General features: G+C 40.0%; 2 protein-coding genes across 3 annotated transcripts in view; one reads left to right on the plus strand and one right to left on the minus strand.

Moving 5' to 3' along the window:
• Cpsf5 (cleavage and polyadenylation specificity factor subunit 5) overlaps positions 1-6,674 on the plus strand; it is a 7,052-nt gene extending 378 nt beyond the window's left edge. The window contains exons 2-5 of the mRNA XM_027357175.2: positions 2,864-3,064; positions 4,780-5,009; positions 5,192-5,306; positions 5,523-6,674. Coding sequence (XP_027212976.1) covers positions 2,864-3,064; positions 4,780-5,009; positions 5,192-5,306; positions 5,523-5,544 — 568 coding nt within the window. The 3' untranslated portion in view covers positions 5,545-6,674. The remainder of the gene's footprint in view (positions 1-2,863; positions 3,065-4,779; positions 5,010-5,191; positions 5,307-5,522) is intronic.
• Positions 6,675-9,286: 2,612 nt separating this feature from the next.
• On the minus strand, positions 9,287-22,274 carry Mettl4 (Methyltransferase like 4). Of its 2 annotated transcripts, XM_070114855.1 has the most exons (9): positions 22,085-22,274; positions 19,782-19,923; positions 19,440-19,609; positions 18,497-18,566; positions 17,563-17,725; positions 16,932-17,177; positions 16,232-16,403; positions 10,360-10,531; positions 9,287-9,484 (listed from the first exon to the last, which is right to left on the minus strand). In XM_070114855.1, exons 3-9 carry the CDS (start codon positions 19,587-19,589, stop codon positions 9,345-9,347), a joined length of 1,113 nt encoding a protein of 370 aa, XP_069970956.1. In that variant the 5' UTR covers positions 19,590-19,609; positions 19,782-19,923; positions 22,085-22,274; the 3' UTR covers positions 9,287-9,344. The 2 variants fall into 2 exon arrangements, with proteins under 2 accessions (XP_069970956.1, XP_069970955.1); XM_070114854.1 differs by lacking the exon at positions 22,085-22,274 and having other exon boundaries at positions 19,782-19,967.
• Positions 22,275-22,500: the final 226 nt, after the last annotated feature.

The raw sequence follows: 22,500 nt of genomic DNA on the forward strand, positions 1-22,500 counted from the left end.
AAATGAGAGTAATTATGGGTTTTAGATTTCTCTCTCACAGGCATCCATATACAGTAGATTGGTATGTCAGTGAAGTAACTCAGGGAAACGTAAATTATATTATGGGTTAATCTTTACAGTATGGGCTCACTAAGGTAGGGCAAATTAAGACGATATTCTTGTAGAGGACTAAACGTTCTAGTTTTTTGTAATATCTCCCCACAACCGATCATAACGATTATGATATTAATGTTTTTCTCTCACTCTCTAATAGCCAATTATATCAGAATTATGCAGCAGAACCCCCCCTATTGGCGACAATCTTGATCCTGATAGCAGAGGAGGGTGTGGAAGGTACCAGGGCAATTATGGGTTGAAATATGAATATTATACACAGAATTTGTCACTATATTGTCAAATGCAGGGGACTGTACCCGTTGCTACCTCTGCAATGGAAGACAAAGAATCTTCCACATGTTCACTGTAGGGCAGAGCATATGACTAACATACGGGAATGCCCAATAACAAGTCTGTCCGACGCCCCATCTTGCCATATATACGTGGAGGATTCTTTACTGTCCAGGTTGGGCGTTGCAGAGCTTTAATGCCACTTTGGGAAAAATTCTACAAGCAATGAAACTCTGGTTGTATTTAATATATCCGTATTGGACTTTCCCGCCTTACAGGGTGATGTAATAACAGCAATCTGATTCATGAAAAAAACACGTAGCAATGCTGCTCACTGTCACTGCCCGTTGGCAATTGAGTGATATCTGCAACCGCAATGTGGAGTTGGATGACTCATCTGTCAGCTGACAGTGTACCAAGATTATTAGCCGATTTGGCATAATATATGAGGGGTATAACTGAAAAATGTCAAAAATCTCGTCCTGGACCCTCTCACGCCAAGATTTCTGACTAGCACTGTAGAGTAAACATCTCAGGTTAAGACACTTATCAAAAACACAATATACGAGTAAACTTGTTTTATTCACTTTCATGGTGTTAGTTACACCATGCGGAATGAGGGTATGTAATTTTCTCCAAAATATAGTGCATGTTGAGCTCCTCTCGTTTAACCAAATTGGAAATGATACCAAACAGGGGATTATGGATGAACAGGATTTTTCTGATGACTTTTCTACATATTTCAAATAAATGCAGTATTAATTCCTGTTGCAGATGAAGTATTGCTAATATAGTGGCCACAAATGGTTGGGAAGAGCTAAAGTACTTGATGAATTGAGAGGGAGGGGTAAACGATCAAGGAAAATGATTTATTAAATTTGCTTTTGTGTTGCACATTGATTATTTTTCTTGTCTTTGCTCCCCAACCCTTTTCTGAGGGGGCTTGCAGTTCCTCTATCCCCCTCCTGGTCTGTAAAATGCTCTAGGGGCTTCCTTGGGTTCCCCTTCAGAGCAAATTTTGCCCCACTCCCTCTTCTTGGTCTGCAATTTTTTTTTTACCTCATATTGTCTGGCAGGATACAGCCTGGGCATCTATCTGGTCCTCATACTGCGAGAGGGATAGGGAGAGAGAAAGTGGGGGAAAGTGGGAGAGAGAGGGAGAGGGAGAGAGATAGTGGGGGAAAGAGGGAGATGGAGAGAGAAAGTGGGGGAGAGATGTAGAGAGATAGTGGGGGAGAGAGGGAGAGGGAAAGAGATAGTGGGGGAGAGAGAGAGAGGGAGAAAGTGGGGGAGAGAGGGAGAGAGAAAGTGGGGGGGGAGGGAGAGGGAGAGAGAAAGTGGGGGAGAGAGGGAGAGGGAGAAAGTGAGGGAGAGAGGGAGAGAGACAGTGAGGGGGGAGGGAGAGGGAGAGAGATAGTGGGGGAGAGAGGGAGAGAGAAAGTGGAGGAAAGAGGGAGAGAGAAAGTGGGGGGGAGAGGGAGAGAGATAGTGGGGGGGAGGGGGAGAGATAGTGAGGGAGAGAGGGAGAAGGAGAGAGATAGTGGGGGAGAGAGGGAGAGGGAGAGATATAGTGGGTGAGAGAGGGAGAGAGAGAGAGTGGGGGAGAGAGGGAGAGGGAGAGAGATAGTGGGTGAGAGAGGGAGAGATATAGTGGGTGAGAGAGGGAGAGATATAGTGGGGGAGAGAGGGAGAGAGAGAGATAGTGGAGGAGAGAGGGAGAGGGAGAGGTATAGTGGGGGAGGGAGGGAGAGGGAGAGATATAGTGGGGGAGAGAGAAAGAGAGATAGTGGGGGAGAGAGGGAGAGAGAAAGAGAGATGGTGGGGGAGAGAGGGAGAGAGAAAGAGAGATAGTGGGGGAGAGAGGGAGAGAGAAAGAGAGATAGTAGGGGAGAGAGAGAGAGAGAAAGAGAAAGAGAGTGAGAGAGAAAGAGAAAGAGAAAGAGAGAGAGAGAATGATGCCATACATTACAAGAATTATTTTCTACTTGCACCTTTATATCATATTCCTTTATAAGAAGAAAAGAGGCAAGGACAAAACCAGGACCTGCTTGTATGTGGTGTGCCGAGGGAGGCGAAGGGACACAACAGGGCTTGAAAATGAGGGTGTTGCGGGAAGAAACTTGCAAAACTGTACCAGAATTACTTCCTCATGTTCTTTACTCTCCTTCCATAGGTCAGTTTATTGTAGCTATTCAGACTTAATGGGTTAATGGGTCTATATTGAAAGAGAAGGAGTTGTGGTCTTTCATGTTGAACCTCTCGAGGATTTATAAATTTCCAGTCATTTAACACTTTTTTCTAAGTTGTCAGTTACTTGTTTAGTGTTATTGGTATACAGAGATGAAAAGAAACATGAAAGTTAGAAGGTATTTTCTGAACATCATCATATATGATTTATCTAAGATCATCTTTTGAAGTGACAGGTTTGATAAACCTAATTTCTTTTCAAGTTAGCTGTAACATTGTTTCTTTTCAGGTATCCTTTGACAAATTACACATTTGGCACAAAGGACCCGTTATTCGAAAAGGACCCCAGCGTCCCTGCCCGTTTCCAGCGCATGCGAGAGGAGTTTGATAAGATTGGCATGAGGAGGAGCGTGGAAGCGGTACTTCTTGTCCACGAACATGGCCTCCCTCATGTGCTACTCTTGCAGCTGGGCACAACCTTCTTTAAATTGTAAGTCAGGATTTGCTATTCTTCTGTTTTTCTGTCTTTGTTTTTAATGTAAGCGATACTTTATTACTTTTTCCATTGCAGGGAAGACTTAAGAAGGATATCTTTGATCCTTTTTCTTTACTGAAATTAATTTGTAGGTACAGAACATGCTTACTTTAGGTCTAAACACCTGAGAGAGACCTATCCCCCCTGTCTCTCTCTTTTTTCCCAGTATACCTAAAACATTATGATTACTCTCAAAGCTTCTCTGCAGTGTTGCAACCAGGATAATGCAGGTCTTGGTCTTTAGATTTAGAACTAAATGGTAATACCTAATGGTATTACCATTTAGTTTATGACATCATAAATACCTTACTACTTTTGGTTAATCTGGCTGCATATTCCACTAGGTCTCCTTACCATTTTTACTCAGCTCAAAAGTTTGTTTTCATCAAACTCTGGCTGGTAACTCATGTGCAGGGACAAGACTTAACTATTATAAAGTTATTTTGTATCAATTTTGTTTTTTTGTCACTTAATAATGTCCTTATTTGTCTATTAATTTGCTTTATCCAGATGGTAATAAGTTATTTTCCTTTCACAGACACCACATCATCTCTATATGCTGTAAATAACTCAGTGCAAGAAAAAAAATATGTAACATTTAGTTATTGTCATGTATCTTATTTTTTGGTAATTTTAAAAATTTTCTGTGACTTTCACTGCCAGTCACAGCAGCCAGCAATACTCTGCTGAGAATGGAAATGGTGTCCTCCTCCTTGGAACCGGGGCTCTTCCAGTCACAACTGACGCATATTACATTCCACATTCATTATCAATGGGAATAATGCAAAAGCCCCTTCTAAGCGCCAAATGAGTTTAATTACATTCTAAGAGATTTCTGGCGAGTCTTTTCCATCCCCCAGGCCTTCGCTCATGATGGCACATTTGCATCAACTAGCCTATGTCCATTTTGTCCGATGACGGCATGTTCACGTCACCTGGCCATCAACCCAGGTTTTTCCATGATGGGATGGTCATGTCACATGTATTGTAGAAGTTGATTTAAATTGAGCAAGACCTTGTTGTTGTGATGCATCCTGTTGAAGGCATTGTTGGCTTCACCAGCTGTACCACCTGTGTTACTAGTATGTCTTAAAGCTTCAAGAGTGACTTTGGCTGCAAGAGGTCTCTATAAGAATGAGACTGCCAAGTAGGAATTGTGTGATAATGACAGACAGATACTTGAACTCCCACCTGGGTATCATGGTGTGTGGTAGGTGGCAGTCTATCACTAAGGTTGTATGGCTGGATGAAGCAGAGGTTGAAGAGAAGAATGGAATTTTTCTGATATTTCAAATAATTTTTGTTTGTTAAAGTTCTAGTTTCCTTGCCCCTTTTGAAAGTGATGTGCAGAACAGTTTTCGTAATAGATTTAATTCTTCGACAAATTTTAAGACTAGTCGGGTCACAAACAAAGCTCATGTTACCCCTTTGATTATGGGTATGTTTGATCAGAGTGAATACTACCATATGTTGAGTAATACCTCATTATCATGAGCTTGACAGATGTCCAGACATGGAGCAACATGCACATGTACACCCATTCTTATCTTACTTTACAAAAAGATTCACGTGTTGTTTTTGGGCGTATCCATTACATAAGGATTTCAGATACCCATATCATATTCCATGCATTAGTTAACCCGCAGCACCTCGTTTTACCCCATCACCAGACCGGGTGGAGAGCTGAACACTGAGGAAGACGAAGTGGAGGGACTCAAGCGCTTGCTGACAGAAACCCTGGGGCGGCAGGATGGGCTCAAGCAGGAATGGGTCATAGAGGACATCATTGGTAACTGGTGGCGGCCAAATTTTGAGCCTCCACAGTACCCCTACATCCCCTCACACATCACCAAGCCAAAGGAACATAAAAAGCTCTTCCTCGTACAGCTTGGAGAGAAGGGTAAGGACACAGTGTGTGATAATGAGCTGCTGCTGTTTATATACATATATATATTTTTTTATTTATTTATACTTTTTTAATTTTGTTTATTTATTCCAATGTAAAATTACTACACATATTTACAGGTTGATTAATTGGCTTTTCCAGATTCTCATACTAGTTTCCCTTTATTTTGTCCACAGCATTGTTTGCAGTACCAAAGAACTACAAGTTAGTGGCAGCACCTTTGTTTGAACTCTATGACAATTCTCAGGGATACGGACCGATTATTTCCTCTTTGCCACAGTCATTGTGCAGGTTTGTGTGATTTATTTATCTGTTTATTTTTTGATTTTGAGAGTTTAACAATGTATGAGCTGCACTCTGCTGGTTACAGTTATTACCTTCTTATTTCATACAAGTTTTCCTTTGTTAAAAAAAAAAAAAACTGGGACTTATTCCTTTAATATGTTATTTGATATGACTTTTTTTTTTTTATAGTAAGTAACCTCTCTCTCTCTTTTGTCTTTTCAGGTTCAACTTCACATATATGTAGATGTCAAGTATGAAAAGAGTGTGAATGACATTATGTATTTGTGGTTACAAGAAGAGGATATAGTGTGACTTTAGTTTCCTGTAAATGAAACAAGTGACGTGTTTTGAGGCATGTATAAAGAAAACAAGAAATGAAAACAATATCTCCTTCATGTTATTTTTGTATCATAACACAAATTGGATCAGCAATAAACTTGTCAAAAAAAACAAAAACAAAAAAAAAATGCTGTCCAGTTAGATACAGTTCTCAAATGCCACCATATTTAGTGCAGGTAAATCGAATAGCTTGCATCGAAGCTATCCACACACATGCAGCTTGTTTTACCGTTTCTTTGACACCTGTACCTATGAAATATTTTCAGACTATCTTCAAAGGTAGAATATACTGCACTTCACTATGTTCTGTTGCCCTAAAAAAAAAGGAAGTTAAGAAAAGATGCTGACTTAATATAGATGCAATTGTCTTTCTGAACTTGTACAATTTCTTCTATCATTTAATCCCTTTGTTTAACTGTGTGGCATGGTACAAATACAGGATTTCAGAAGCAGCATTTTGATGATAAAGACCTTATGTCCAATGAGGAAATACATTGTGGTCTTTTGGCAAGTTTGTATGTGGAGAGATTTCTTGCTTTACTCGCTAAATTTTTTTTCTTTTTCTCTCATTCCCTCGAGGGAAATTCAGTATAGTTCAAACTGTGTTGTCCAATTCAAGGTTCAATTCCCAGCAGTTTAACATTTACAAAGATTTTTTATCTTAATCTTTGATTTTACTTTATCATAATATTTATCATTTCATGTAGTAGAAGGACTTGCATGTGAGGGAAGAAATTGAAAGGAATTCAAATCGGATTCAAACAAGATTTGTTCACATTGAACAGCAGGTGCAAAGTTCAAATTTTTGGATAAAGTCTTCTCCTTCACATTACAATTTTTTCTTTTCTTTTTTCTTTTGCCTTTTTAAAAAAACATACTTTATACATCTTGCTGAAAGATATCTTGTATAAAAATTGTAGCTGTATGTTGAAAAATAATGTTTAATATCATACAAGTTCATACACCCATTCCAGTCATACAAATCAGCTTTCAGAAAAATATGTATTTAAATGGAAATAAACCTTTTTCTTATGTGATACAAGTTTAATTTCAGATCCTAATTACACGTTTGTATTAATGGTAAAAATAAATAAAAAATATAGATAGAAACAGATGCTGACTCAAGACATTATGATATTAAGATGGTAAAAGCTAAAGCATTAAAACCAAAATTTTAAAGGGAACTTTTTCCTTTCAATTAAAATTTTTATCTATTATTTATTTATTGAAAATTTTCTACCATGTCAACATTTCAAGTCATTTGTGATGTATTCAAAATATAGTAGTAGGGTCGGGCTTGGGTAAGCAAGTTTTTTGCTTCATAAGGCATTATTTGTGGATTACCAGAATGGCTAATGATCAAAATAAATGTTCCATACATCAAAGATCATACAGCACTATGACAAAGTATTATGGCAAAAAGGGTAAAAACTAGTTACCAATTAGAACAAAAACGTGTTTGATGCTAAAGGTTGTAGAATGCTGTAGGTTAGTATGGTAGTAAGAAGGGAGAAGGAAAAGCAAACGGAGTACGAAGGCCGTTCGGGACTGATACAAAGCCAGCCTTTCATCCTCTCAGCACGGCTCTCACATCCTAGGAAGTGGACAGAAGAAGTGGATGAAGAAAAGAAGGAAAAGGAAAGGGGGAGAAGAAAAGACCATGTAAAATCAGTTGAGGCGAGGGCTGATGTCCAAGGTAGAGGTAATCCCCTTCATTGGGCCTAAGACTCCCCCTAAAACAACAATGAGCATGAGTTTTTTTTTTCTTATTTGTTTTGTAATGCCTTCTATTCTTTATCTTCTTATGCTCACCTATCAGGAAGGCCATAGGTCATTAAAAAATAATGGCAAAAAGGGGTAAGTGAAAATGTGGAAGAGGGTGGTGTTGATTGAAGTAGTACTGTGGAGAGATGGATAATAAGGCTGCAGGGTAGTAATAAGGGAGGAAGGGGTAGATGATATTGGCAGAGGAGGAATGTTTCCTTGATTTGGTCTGGACTGAGGTGATAGTAGGCATTAAGGAGGGACTACTCACATATCAAGTTCAAAGGAAAGCCTGGGGTCAGGGAATTGGGGAAAATAAGATGACTGGAGCTAGTTGATAAAGGGGCAAGCCTAATACAGTTACAATATCTTCATTACTGGCCATGGTAAACCCAGAGTATGCTGGAGAGAGAAATGGTTCACCCCTCAGGGTCCCCTTGAGGTGTATGGGCCAGATAATTAAACAGGAATGCTGTGCCCATGGCTCCCATAGGCCGATCATGACTGGTACAAAGTCAGCCTTTCATCCTTTCATCGCTCCCATGGCTACAACTCGCAGGGGATTGGGGGGTTGTGGGGCAATGGTCAAGGAACTAAACGGGGGAATACCATGCCCATGACCCTCTTGTCATTCATGACTGGTAGTCTGCCTTTCATCCTTTCAACACAGCTCTCACACCTTAAGAAGTGGATAGTTGAAGGGGACTGGAGAAGAGAGGGTAGAAGAAAAGACGGAGTAAAACTGAGTTGAGGGCTGAGGCCCAAGGTAGGGCGATTCCCAACATTGTGTCCCATGCTCCGTCTCCTAAGCCCTCCCAAGTATGGCATTGGGGGGGTCATATTGGATAGCATATGAACTCACTGAAAACTCAGATTAACACCTCACACGGCCACTGTTCAGTCCTAGTTACAGACATGCTTCCTTCAAACAGGTAGCACAGGTGAAAAGAAGTGATTCTGCAAAATTTGTTTACCATGAAAAAGTATGGTCACACACTCATGTTAACTTAGTACCACCTACTCCCCTTACCCCCCTCGCAAAGCTCACCTGCAACACAACCACAATCATATTTTTTTCTCAAACAATGATCCACACAGCCACCCCTGTTTTCCAAGTAGAGTTTTCATGAAAAGGATGGAGGGGCAAGGCAGACATTTCTTGCACTATGTAGTTTTACTTATTTTTTCATTTGATGGATGATTTCCCAGCCTTTTATCAAGTTACAATGTTCAACTGAAAGAAATATAATTTACACTAGCCGTATGACAGAAATCTGAATTTTAGTGATATTGATGATCTTAGGGAATAAATTTGTAAGAGTAAAGGTGCTGTCACACTAGCACTTTTTCCGTCAATTTTTTTTGACAATTTTATTTAACATCAATACAAACATTCTCGAATATAACTCGTGATTTGAGTATGCTTGGCTGAAAAAAAATTGACGGAAAGGTTTTCAGACGGAAACGATCATTATCGTCTGACTGGAAAATCAACAATTCTCTCAAAAATTGACAAAATTTCAGAAAATTGTCAAAAAATTGACGGAAAAAGTGCTAGTGTGACCCCCTTAACCCACCCTAAGCAAATGTAGTGGGCACATCACTCCTTGGGGAACATTTTGAAGGTCTAAAGGATCCAATAAACAAAATTTTCCATTCTCGGAAATAACCATTTCTCATAACAAGCAGTATGTTTATGTAAAAATGTGTAAACTAAAAGACTCTACCTATTATTTTATAATATATGATTTTTCTGTTTGAAAAGACCCTTTCCCACCTTAAAAAAAAAAGAAAGAAAGAAAGAAAGAAAAAATAGTGGCAAAACCTGTCTAAAGAATATTTAGAAGTCTTTGTTAAAGTAAGGGGATGATTTAAAGGTTCAATGATAATGGCTTAATGGCTGAAATACAACAGATTCAAGAATTATAATGTTGTACCGGATTACAGGGTTTCATCTTCAAACAGAAATGAATGATTCAGACGGACCACTTCCAACCCGTAGCATGTCCATCCCGGCAACAAGCTCCTGCAGAATAGTTCCAAACACCTTGGTTCTGGTGATGAAAATCTCTTCAGAAGTTCTGAAAAAAAAGAAAAAAAGGAAAAAGAAAATATCTATCAAGGTGGAAAAAAGGAGAAATTTTTGTGATTCAAATCGGATTTTTCATTTTTATTACATTACTATTTTTACTTCTGAAGTTTTTAAATTTGGAGGTATAAGAATATCTGATTTAAATTTTTAAGCATTCAAATGTAAGAAAAGGTAATTCCACTGCCCACTGTTGCAAATTCTTTCATTAGGAAAACTATCTTCACTCTACCATGACTGTTTTTACAGAAAACATGGTAATCCTGATAATTTTTTGTCTTAGAAACTGTACTTCATTTTGAAACCAATTTTTTAAGTCAGAATGAGTGATGGACAAAGTGGTTTAAACATTTTTCAGTCATCTTATCTATTTATACTTGCAAGGAGGAAAATTTGCATAACAAAATACCTATAGAATTAACGACACTAGAGGTTATTTTATTGTGCAGTAAATCATATTATGAGATCTAATAAGCTTCCCAATAAGACATCTGTGATGTTAAAAAGGAATAAAGCCTTCTATATACAAAGATTGAATGGACTAGAAGGGTTGTGTATTTAGGTATTTTTTAAGAGTATGCAAATACAGAAATGGAAAGCTTGAAATTGCTTATTCTAACACATTTCAGGGTGTGTTAACAGTATAACATTATTATGGGTTGGTGTATACTTACCTTTACCATACATATCTATACCTACCCACAGCTACATCTACCTACACAGTAGTAATTGGTAGTTAAGAATATATTTATGAATATTTATTCTAAACAAATAACCATACACTTAGGTGTTATAAAAATAACTATGCTCTTTCTAAGTTACCAGAGAAAAATCTTGAAATTATGAAAACAAATCACCGATTCTTACCATCTAATGGAGGTTTGTGGGAGTGGATTCCACTGGGAACGCTGCATATTACTAATCCGTCAGGAATTGTGTCTTTGTCTTTCTCACAGTTGCTTGCAATCAGCAAGCGTTCATATGGCCGTTTACCGTGACTGGCAGCGAAGGGTGTCACAGGCTCCCCACCTTTGGTAACCTGTAGATTAAAAAAAAAACTTGAGGTGAGCCACTCTAATGAATTACTATTTACTATTCTTATGTCTGAAGGAAAAACACAGGGCATTATAGATATTAGTGATCTCTCTTTTTTTTAACTTACAAAATTAACCCAATGGCACCAGGGAACTCCAATCTAATTTAGTTTTGTTTTGGGAAATTTGTTAACACAGAGACGGCTCCTCAAGAGATTAATAAAAAAGTAGTCAATTAGTAGGGCTTCTTGACCTTACTGATATCCCCATTCCTTGAATTTTTGGTAAACTTATTTTTTCCTGATGTTATCAATTTCATTACTGTTATCATTATCATTATTACTCAGTGAGATTATCTTCATGTTATTATCAATACAAATAGCTATAAGAAGAAAAAAAGAAAAATATCTGTAAAAATAATAAAAAGGGTAAACACATAAGATCAAGTAAGACTAGTAATTATCTCCTTGGTGACGAAAAACTGATAAACTAAAATCACAATGGACACCCTGGTATCAATGCATTAAACAAATGGTTCAAGAAAATTGTTAAAGCATGATAATTTAATATCCTGATCCTCCCATGGCAGCACCTTAGGTGTCTGAATGACAATAATCCTTCAATTCATAACACTTAAATGGTATTTCTAAGCACCATATATCCTCACTTGCCTTGCCTATAAAATTATCTTTCTTTCCACTGGCCCCTCTCATTAATCTGATGGCTGCTGTTGCATTGGTCTCTCTCTCTTTCTGTACAATGCTTTACAATCCCATCTCTGCTCTCATTATATCTATTCTGGTAATCCTCTGACACCCAAAGATTATTCTCATAGCTTCATTCTGTATGGTTTCAAGTTTTTGGAGTCTCCCTTGACAGGCTATGGAAATTGCTGGTGCTGCATAATCTACCAGGGATCTTATTGTACTAATGTAGATTAGTTTCAGTAAGGGCACCCCAGCTCCTATTTCGCGACAAGCAAGTGCTCTGAGCAGTCATAATCACACCCTACAATGAGTCAATATATGATTCACATCAGCATTTTTACTTGAGGCAGTAAAGCCAATGTATCCACAAAGATATTTATATGTCAATACTTTCTCTACCTATTTATCATTTAACTTGAGTCCCACATTATCCCTTTGTTTGTTCTGAAACTTTGTCTTTTCTTCACTGATAACCAGCCCTAATGTTTGAGCAAGTTTACTATAGTATATCATCTGCGTATATAAGGGGAAGGGGAAGGGGGACCGTTGGGACTGCAGCAATCACCGAGGCATCACACTGCTCAGTGTACCAGGCAAGGTTCTCGCCCACATCCTTCTGAGACGTATCAGAGACCATCTACTGAGGCACCAGAGACTGGAGCAATCCGGATTCACTCCTGGTAAGTCCACAATAGACCGTATCCTCGCGCTTCGAGTCATTGTAGAGCGCCGTCGTGAGTTCGGGCGTGGGCTGCTCGCAGCCTACATCGACCTCAAGAAGGCGTTCGATACGGTGCATCGGGAGTCACTTTGGGAGATCCTGAGGCTGAGAGGAATACCAACAAGGATTATTGGACTAATAGCAAGCCTGTATACTGGTACTGAAAGTGCTGTAAAGTGTGGTGGGGGCCTGTCGAGCTTCTTTCCTGTTAGTTCAGGAGTGAGGCAAGGCTGTGTCCTTGCACCAACTCTTTTCAACACTTGCATGGACTGGATACTGGGCAGAGCTACTGTTCAAAGTCATTGTGGGGCAACGCTGGGCAATATCAAGATTACAGACCTTGACTTTGCTGATGACGTTGCCATTCTATCTGAGTCTTTGGAAACCCTAGTAGCGGCTCTCGATGCATTTAGCAATGAAGCGAAGCCCCTGGGTCTAGAGGTCTCCTGGACCAAGACCAAGGTCCAGGAATTTGGGGACTTGATAGGAGAACCTGTTCAGTCGGTACGTGCTTGCGGCGAGGACATTGAAGTCACAGAGAGCTTTACATACCTTGGTAGTGTAGTTCATAACTCTGGGCTGTCAGACCATGAAGTCAGCAGACGGATTGGCCTGGCAGCAGGGGTCATGAACTCTCTCAACAAGAGTATTTGGAGATGTCGGTACCTGTGCAGAAGGACCAAGCTTCGGGTTTTCAAGGCCCTGATAATGCCAGTTTTGCTATACGGTAGCGAAACCTGGACATTGTCCTGTGCCTTGGAGGCTCGTCTTGAAGCCTTTTGCAATAGGTCCTTGCGCCAGATCATGGGGTACTGTTGGCGGGACCATGTGTCCAACCAACGGTTGCACCGTGAGACTGGCACAAGCCCTGTTATCTGCACAATCCGTGATCGCCAACTCAGGCTATACGGCCACCTGGCTCGCTTTCCTCAGGATGATCCTGCCCAACAGGTCGTCTCTATTCGAGACAACCCTGGGTGGAGGAGGCCTGTGGGACGACCGAGGAAGTCATGGCTTGGGCAGATCGACCAAACCTGCCGTGAAGAACTAGAGATGGGCCGAGTCCCTGCCTGGCGTCTAGCCATGAGGGATCCTCTTAGGTGGAAGCGAAGGGTGGATGCGGCTATGCGCCCCCGTCGGCGTCAGCCCCCATGATGATGATGATGGTATATAATTGGCTGGACTCCCTGAGGATACATCTCTGAGGCTATTCCGTTTATTAGTACATTAAACAGTGTTGGGCTTAAATCACCTCCCTGTGGAGTTCCCAGCTCAAGATTTCTTTCCTCTGACAAATAGCTTTGAAACCATACACAAGCCCTTCTTTCAGACAAATAGTTATCAATCCACTTAACCCACTATTGACAGTATTTTTTGAAGTCGAAAATAAAAGTTTCCAGGTGGCTTCAAAATCAGTGCACTGGGCTGGCCCGGAATCTGCCTGCGACGGAATTGGAGTGTAAGCTCCAATCCAACGTCACACCGGCAGGATGCCCAGCAATGTTGATTTTTTGAGGTGTCACATATGTGTGACACCCGGCGTAGATTGGTTAAGCAACGTTCCCATGACCCTTAACCTTGCCAACTCAAACATAATCACTTCTCCAATGGCTTTATCAAGGCTCCCTGTAAATCAACAAATACTCTACACTTTTCTGCATCGTTGGAAAAAACTGAATTAGGCAATTAAATGTTCCCTTTCTTTTCATAAACCAATACAGATTACAAGACTTTACCTCTAATCACATATATCATCTCCAATCACACATATCAGACTGTTTAGTAATATTCGTTCCATCATTTTACATAATCAGGATGTCAGAGATACAGGCCTGTATCCATCAGATGATGTAGAAACAAGTATTATTACGTTTTTTTCCAGGCCTTCGGCAATCTACCTTCCAAATAGCTCATGTTAATTAAATCTAATAAAGGGCTGTCCTCCAAGCTTACTAATGAATTTAGAATGTCATATGCGGATATTTCTTTCCAAGTGAAATCCATATAAATACTCCATGGAACTTCCTTCACCTGTTGTCGGTCCTGCTCTTGCTTGCTAACCTTAGGCGATGGCACCACGGACAGGTCGTCCTGCAGCCATGCATTCAGGACAGGAGCTGTTGCCTTTACCAGAGGCCAAAGACCTGGCATTGTGCGGGCCTCTGCAGTTGCAGCAGCAAGGCTTGATCCTCTCTCCTTTCTCAATTTTGGCCTGGCAGATCCTGGAGTCATGTTTCCTACCGTAGAACCTGCATTGGGCGTCCTGCTGACATGTCCATAACTTGTGTCCCCATCAGCAGGACATGACTGGTGGCTCCACATATGGTGCTACCCTCCTGTACTCTGCTCTTTTCACAGGGCAACGAGCTGACTCCGCTCCTCGCCCCTGGACGCGTTCCTCTTAACCCACACAAACCTTTCATTATCTAGCAGAAAGTCGGGGTCCATTATAGTAGGGTTCTGGAAAATGATCACTTTCGTGAGCTTTTCCCCATCCTTTGGGACAGTCATAACCTTCCCCTGGTACCCATGAGTCATCAGAATTTGCTCCACATGTCCTGCCTGTACCATGAGATATGGCCTTCCTCTGCCTTCCTTTAGAAGTGGCTCAAAACCACGGTAATCCTAGCCCAGCTGCATGGCCAATCTTAATTTTTCCATGAAACTCAAGGCGCAGTTCTATGGAAATAGCAGCCATTTCCTGCTATACACACTTTCAGTATTCCGACTTCCTTGACTTCCTCATTCTTCTTTCTCTTTTTCCCCTGCTTGCACCCATTCTCATTGTCACTCATGTCACTTACACTTTCTTCATTTCTTTCCCTCTTATGGGAATCACTTTCCACATGTCTTTGTGATTTTACACTTTTGCTTTCTATTTCCATGTCATAATTCATAGCAACGCCGGCCATGCTAACACCTGCGGAAGAGGGGACCTAAGGCCCACCCACGAGGCAGAGTTCAATGCAGTAAACACCAGAAATCCTCCTTGCAAAATTACGTTAATTATCCAATGTCCTTCGTCTTTTAGGATCACGAAAGTTATATGACAGTGGTATGTTGTGAAAAACTGGAGGGCCTGAGGGGGGGGGGGGTAAACACAGGATTCTGGAAATCTCTCACGGCTGAGGAAAGCATACAAACACGTCCTATTCTTATGAGAGATACACCACAAATGCGAAGAGGGAGAGGGAGAGGGGGGAGAGAGAGAGCGGGAGAGGGAGAGGGAAAGGGGGGAGAGAGAGAGAGAGAGAGAGAGAGAGAGAGAGAGAGAGAGAGAGAGAGAGAGAGAGATAGATAGATAGATAGATAGATAGATAGAGAGAGAGAGAGATAGAGAGAGAGAGAGAGAGATAGAGATAGAGATGGAGATGGAGATGGAGATGGAGATGGAGATGGAGATGGAGATGGAGATGGAGATGGAGATGGAGATGGAGATGGAGATGGAGATGGAGATGGAGAGGGAGATAGAGAGAGAGAGAGAGAGAGAGAGAGAGAGAGAGAGAGAGAGAGAGAGATAGAGAGATAGAGATAGAGAGAGAGATAGAGATAGAGAGAGAGATAGAGATAGATAGATAGAGAGAGAGAGAGAGAGAGATAGAGAGGGAGAGAGAGAGGGAGAGAGAGGGGGAGAGAGAGGGGGAGAGAGAGGGAGGGAGAGAGAGAGAGAGAGAGAGAGAGAGAGAGAGAGAGAGAGAGAGAGAGAGAGAGGAGAGAGAGAGAGAGAGAGAGAGAGAGAGAGAGAGAGAGAGAGAGAGAGAGGAGGGAGGGAGGGAGGGAGAGGAGGGAGGGAGAGAGAGGAGGGAGGGAGGGAGGGAGGGAGGGAGGGAGGGAGAGAGAGGAGGGAGGGAGGGAGGGAGGGAGGGAGGGAGGGAAGGAAGGAAGGAAGGAGGAAGGAAGGAAGGAAGGAAGGAAGGAAGGAAGGAAGGAGGGAGGAAGGGAGGAAAGAAGGAAAGAAAGAAAGAAAGAAAGAAAGAAAGAAAGAAAAAAAAAGAAAAAGAAAAAAAAAGAAAAGTGAAAAGACAATAACAACAAAAATATGAAAATAATCATGATGAAAATCAAGATACAATTACACCAAAATGAGAATAACAATAATGCTGATAAAATTAATAGTAATAAGAATTACCATTATAATAATAACCTTAATAAAGACACCAGTAATAATAATAAATAATAATAATAATAATGATAACAATATCAGTAACCACAATTGCTACTCCCATAATAGTATAGAAATCCTAATAACAAAAAAGATAATGACCGCAATTACTGACCTTTAACCAATACCAGGTTGCCACCAAGTGAACACCCCACTTGTGCAGCCCTTGAACGAACTCCTCCATAATACTGGCGTTGTTAGTGCACCAGACGACCACTAAGGCCTTTGGACTCAAGATCTTGCCCACCGGTAGAGCAAGAATGTCACTGACCGGCATCATGTCATACCTGTTGATAAGAAGAAAAATGGATAAAGATAATGGGATAAAGAAAGAAAAAGAATACTGAAAATGTATTCTCCAAAAAGATACTCCATTTGATGTACATGTATCATGTACAGCCATGCTCTGTTTTAACATTCGCAATACAATATACATATTACAGACCATCATCTACATGGGATACTGCAATGAACTTGTATGAATAACTGGACTTGATTTTATTGTTTAATGAACTATGATGCACTTTCCAATATATATTTATATATATATATATATATATATATATATATATATATATTTTTTTTACTCTTTCTTTCTTTCTTTCTTTCTTTTTCTTTTCTTTTCTTAAAAAAAAAACAAAAACAAAAAAAAACAAAGACAGATTCTAACAACACTCAAGGTACTCAAAATGCAAGCCTGGATGCTGAATACCACAGACATCTGGATCTGATATTCTCTGAGCAGATGTTAAACATCTCGTGACAGTACGAAAAAAAGAAAAAGAAAGAAAGAGAGAAAAACTAGATATACATACCCATGATGATTTCCATGAGCAAGGCATCGTCTCTTTACATATTTATTCAGCCATGGGGGGTCCATCACAATGATATCAAATTGATCTCCTGATACATGTGACAGTAGATTACTAACATCATCACATATGTACCGGACATTTCGCGGAAGTAGGAACTTGTGGTTTTCTATTTCACGGACTCCAATGTCTGCATTATTGTGTGATTCGTCAAGGACTGGAAGCGTGATGTTTGAGATTTCTGTAAATCTGGGGGATAGCACATATGTTATGACAGTCTGCGGGGAAAAATAAAAGAAAAAAGAAAAATATAGAAAAAAGACAATATGATGAGAAAAATATAATATTGACTGATGACAAAAAAAAAAAAAAAAAAAAAAAAAAAAAAAAATTGATAAGTTAAAATGTTTTACATAAATGGCTATATATTTCAAGCAATCCTGCCATTTAGTAAAACCTAAAACAATATTAATCTATAACATAATTCACCTCACATTACCCTTAAAATAGCTTCTAAATCATAGCTTCAATAACCAAGCTCTTTCATCCCATCTATAAAATCCATTCCATTCCCATATACCAAAATACAGACACATTTCTTCCCCCTGGAATCCCATACCTTTTTCCCTTTTACCTTTTCCTCATTTCACGTATCACACTGTTGTTTTGCCTGAAGTCGTCACTGCTTGGGACATAGCTAAACATCTCCTTATATTCGGACCTTAAACGAAGGGCTGCAAACACTTCCTGGATGTGTCTTTCCTCGTCGTCGTCTTGAGGAACCATTTTTTTGTGTTCTGTTGATCAATTATCAAGAATTTGAAAACATTCTATTAGATATGTTTTTCCTTTTTTTCTAAGATTTATTAGATATATGTTTTCCTACCTTAAAAATATAATAATAATATAAAGCATGAGTTTTATTCACCTCTAAAATATATCACTGCACTTGCGCTCTGTAAAAGATCTCACTTCATTCTGCAATTACAAAAGAGAAACTGGATTGCTAAGACTGGGCAGAAAACAAAAACAAAACAAAAACAAATAATCAGCAATGAAGTAAATTGAGTCTACATATTTCTACATGAAACCAACTAAAATTAAGATGAAAATTAGGCCTAAGCACTGAACGAAAAGAAAAATATCACAGACTTAAAGAAAAGCATAAAGAAAACGAAAAAAATTGAAACCAAGAAAGAAGGAAATACATGAAAGAATAAGAAACAAAAGACAAACGGGTAATACAGGTTGAATCGCACTAGTCTCGCATTCAGTGGTCCAGCGGCTTTGGTAATCTGGGCCTTATGAGCTGATTGAAGCAAAGATCAAGGTTGCATGCCTGGTCAATTACCCTCACGAACTTGAGCTTTATGTTGCTTTTATTACAATGAATAATGCCTAAAAGTATATCATTATTCTGTCTTTTTTATACCAAGTATCACAAGTGAAATTTTTTTGCAATTTCAGCACCTGACTGGACTCAAGTTGACTGGACTGCTGAGCTTCAACCTGTATGAAATAAACCAAAAGAAATACCATAATATGACAACTAACGGGATGTAGTTTACCTCTTTTTCTTTTTCTTGCCTTAATTTCCTTTCCTTCTAACTGGGTTGCAATTTTCTCAGCTTGCCCGTCCTGTTGAAAGTTTTCAAAATATTAATATTCTCATTATTTCATTATTCCTATAAGTTGAAATAAAGGGTTCCTTTCTTTACTTCTCTTTTAAGGGTGGTGATTAGTCTAAATGTTCTTGAATCCCAATCAATTAAAAAGAAAATCTCTGTATACTGTGACATAAAACCCAATGATTGATACCAATACTATATAGAAATTTTAATAACAAAAAAGATAATGTATATGTAACAACCAACCTGATGATACTAGAGATGGCAGGCATGGATATGTCATGCTCACAGTTTAGTTTATTAACTGTATTTACACATGGATGGCTCTAAAAGTGCTTAGTTACCAATGAGGCAATCATTAGCTCCAACCTATCTCTCTTGTCTACTCTTTTCCTTGATTTTTAGAAGTATATCTTAATTTATATTGCAATTAGTACTGCTAACAACATAGCAACAATCATAATCTTTAAGGTAAAGATGCACTAAGTTTGGCCACATTATATTTGATATTCTTGTATATGACAAAAAGCTGCAGTCATCAGAAATAATCTGCAGACAAACGATAATACCAAAAATGAGGGTAAAAGATCGCAGAGTGTCACCCACAGCCATTTTGCAGATTATCCGGCAATATATGTGAAGTAAAGACAATGTTTCCTGAGGGATGTTGGCCCCCCATCAATCCTCCCCTTGGGCCGTGGTCGAAAAACACACCCAGTCACGGCAACTTAGATTGATAAATAAAGTTTGTGACGTGAAGTTGGGGACTTAGTCAATGGTAAGTGCGTCTGTGCAGTAAAGAATTATTGTAGACACATTCATACAATAACTGAAAAAATAAACAAAGTTTAGATTAAAAAATCTATAGAATATTGAACCTTACCATAAGGAATGGAGTTCGAAGATCAAACAACATCTGGAACTTCTTTTTCTTTGCTGAATGGTCAACTTCCTCTCTCAAGAAATAGTGCTGTAGCATCCACATCTCATGGTTCAATATCACACTCTCCGCTCCAGCATATGTAACTGACATTTTAGCGTGGATTGAGTTTCCTGAATCAAAAGGTGAAATTAAGACAAATCCTAAATTAAGTTTTGATAATAAATAAAAACAAAGATTAATGGAATTAAGTTTTGATAATAAATAAAAACAAAGATTAATGGAATGGTACAACTATTTCCACATACATAAAGACATGGATAATGGGTAAATACACATACGAACCTGAAAATTAGCAGTGACACAATATATATGGAATCCTAAAAATACACCAGACTGTAAAGTTCGCCATGTGCCAGCTTAATGGTTTGCGCACGGCATTGTCTAGAGCCCAGACATCCGTCCATACGCACTTGTCACTCAGCCTCTTTCCAACATTGCAATGTGGTAAATATAAAGTAAGAGAAACCAAGTATGAGAGAAAATAAACTATATATTCAAAATCTTTATAATTAGTACAGAGTTTTACAAAATAAAATGCTACAATCATTTCTTTTCCTTATACTTTCTTTCCCACCAGGGTTTACTTGGTTTATAAACAACTTTCTTATTTTCAAAACTGAGGTACTTATCCCATGTGTTTCCTAAGTCTATTGATTCAGAGGTAGAGGGAAAGGGAGAGAGACCAAGGGAGAGGGAGAGGGAGAGAGAGCAAGGGAGAGGGAGAGGGAGTGAGAGCAAGGGAGACGGAGAGGGAGAGAGAGCAAGGGAGACGGAGAGGGATAGGGAGCAAGAGAGATAGAGATAGAGATAGAGATGGAGAGGAAGAGAGAGCAAGAGAGATAGAGATGGAGAGGGAAAGGGAGAGGGAAAGGGAGAGAGACCAAGGGAGAGGGAGAGGGAGAGAGAGCAAGGGAGAGGGAGAGGGAGTGAGAGCAAGGGAGACGGAGAGGGAGAGAGAGCAAGGGAGACGGAGAGGGATAGGGAGCAAGAGAGATAGAGATAGAGATAGAGATGGAGAGGAAGAGAGAGCAAGAGAGATAGAGATGGAGAGGGAAAGGGAGAGGGATAGGGAGAGAGAGTGTGGGACAGGGACAGGGACAGGGAGAGGGAGAGAGAGGGAGAGAGAGGGAGGGAGAGGGAGAGAGAGCAAAGGAGAAAGAGAGGGAGAGGGAGAGAGAGCGAGGGAGAGGGAGAGAGAGCGAGGGAGAAGGAGAGGGAGAGGGAGAGAGAGCGAGGGAGAAGGAGAGGGAGAGGGAGGGAGAGGGAGCGAGGGGGAGGGAGGGAGAGAGAGCGTAGGAGAGAGAGAGGGAGTAGGAGAGAGATAGAGAGGGAAAGGGAGAGGGAGGAGAAGGGGGTAGGGGAAGGAGAGGGAGGTGAAGGGGAAGAAAAGGGAGAGGGAGAGGGAGGGGAAGAAGAGGGAGGGGGAAGGAGAGGGAAAGAGAGGGGAGAGAGGGAGAGAGAGAGGGAGAGAGGAGAGACGGAGAAAGGGAGGGAATGGGAGAGGGGGAGAGGGGGAGAGGGGGAGAGAGAGAGAGGGAGGGAGGGAGAGAGGGAGGGAAGGGGAGAGGGAGGGAAGGGGAGAGGGAGATAGGGAGGGAAGGGGAGAGAGAGAGAGGGAGAGAAAGAGGGAGATGGAGAGAGGGAGAGAGAGAGGAAGAGGATGGAGAGGGAGAGAGGAAGAGAGAGAGAGAGAGAGAGAGAGGAGAGAGAGAAGAAGAGAGAGAGAGAGAGAGAGAGAGAGAGAGAGAGAGAGAGAGAGAGAGAGAGAGAGAGAGAAAGAGAGAGAGAGAGAGAGAGAGAGAGAGACAGAGAGAGAAAGAGAGAGAAAGAGAGAGAGAAAGAGAGAGAGAAAGAGAGAGAGAAAGAGAGATAGAAAGAGAGAAAGAAAGAGAGAAAGAAAGAGAGAAAGAAAGAGAGAAAGAAAGAGAGAGCAAGAGAGAAAGAGAAAGAAAGAGAAAGAGAGCAAGAGAGCGAGAGAGATCAGGGTGACTGGCAATACAGCTGTTAGTCTCAGTGGGGTGCAGTCACTTCATAAACAATAACCCATAGAGCTGTATGAAACTGGAATGTTCCCTAAATATCACTGTGCGGAAACCTCCCATCCGTTAGCAGCAACAGCAAGGGAGGGCATGAAAGGTACCAGGGAAATTGCACAGTAAAATAAGAATAATATACACAGAATTAATCGGTATCATCTCTATAACTGGATACTAGAGTGTAAAGACTCCATCGATACCAAATTACCGCGATCCATTGCAAGCTACTTTTCTAAAATATTACCTTTGATGTTGACTGGGTCTCCTGACATTTACCCAAGTGTCATGCTTTCGCTTTAGCTTACCTGATTATTGACATTTTTTTCTATTTTGAGTTGGGGATTATTATTATTATTATTATTTTATTTATTTATTTATTTTTTTTTTACAGGGTTTTAGACTTTTGAGTAGTCTATATCCCCTGGATCCTTTTTCTATTATATTCTTTCTTTTATATGATCTCTGTTAGTTTGGTTTGGGGATTATTATATCATCCGTACGCTTACTATTCGCAACATAAACAAGTCCGTTCGCCGGCTAGAAATTCACCTTCTTCTTCTTTTTTCTTCTTTTATCGGGTTTCAGACTTTTGAAAACTATATTCCCTGGATCTCTGTTTCTTGTTCTTCTTTTGCCGTTGAAGATCTTATATGATATCTGTTAATTTTGATCTTTTTACGAAGATTTTTATATGAAATTAGTCTTCTGACGATTCAAACGAGACTGACACTTCGAGGGTTTGTTGGGGTCGCTTTATTTACAAAAAATAAAACAAGGGAAACCGGGCAGTCTGGCGCTCATATCGGTGTTTCTTCCATTACCGTCGTTAAACTATCATTTTCTATTATGTGTTATTTTTTACTTGTTTTGTTGTTCTTTTCCTATTAATATCTTTATTACACTAATCATTATCATTATTTCGTGTTATTATCATTTCTACTAACATCATTAGTAATGTTATTGAT

This window comes from Penaeus vannamei, chromosome 36 (genome assembly GCF_042767895.1).
Source record: "Penaeus vannamei isolate JL-2024 chromosome 36, ASM4276789v1, whole genome shotgun sequence".
NCBI classification, from domain to species: Eukaryota; Metazoa; Arthropoda; class Malacostraca; order Decapoda; family Penaeidae; genus Penaeus; species Penaeus vannamei.

Bases quoted from the DNA above. Each gene is read 5' to 3' on its own strand.
- Mettl4 (XM_070114855.1), bottom strand. From the start codon at position 19,589: ATGTCAGTTACATATGCTGGAGCGGAGAGTGTGATATTGAACCATGAG. The intron at 17,178-17,562 runs GTAAAAGGGAAA...GCTATCCCCCAG, and splicing joins ATACGTGAAATGAGGAAAAG to ATTTACAGAAATCTCAAACA. The intron at 10,532-16,231 runs GTCAGTAATTGC...TTTAATCTACAG, and splicing joins CAACCTGGTATTGGTTAAAG to GTTACCAAAGGTGGGGAGCC.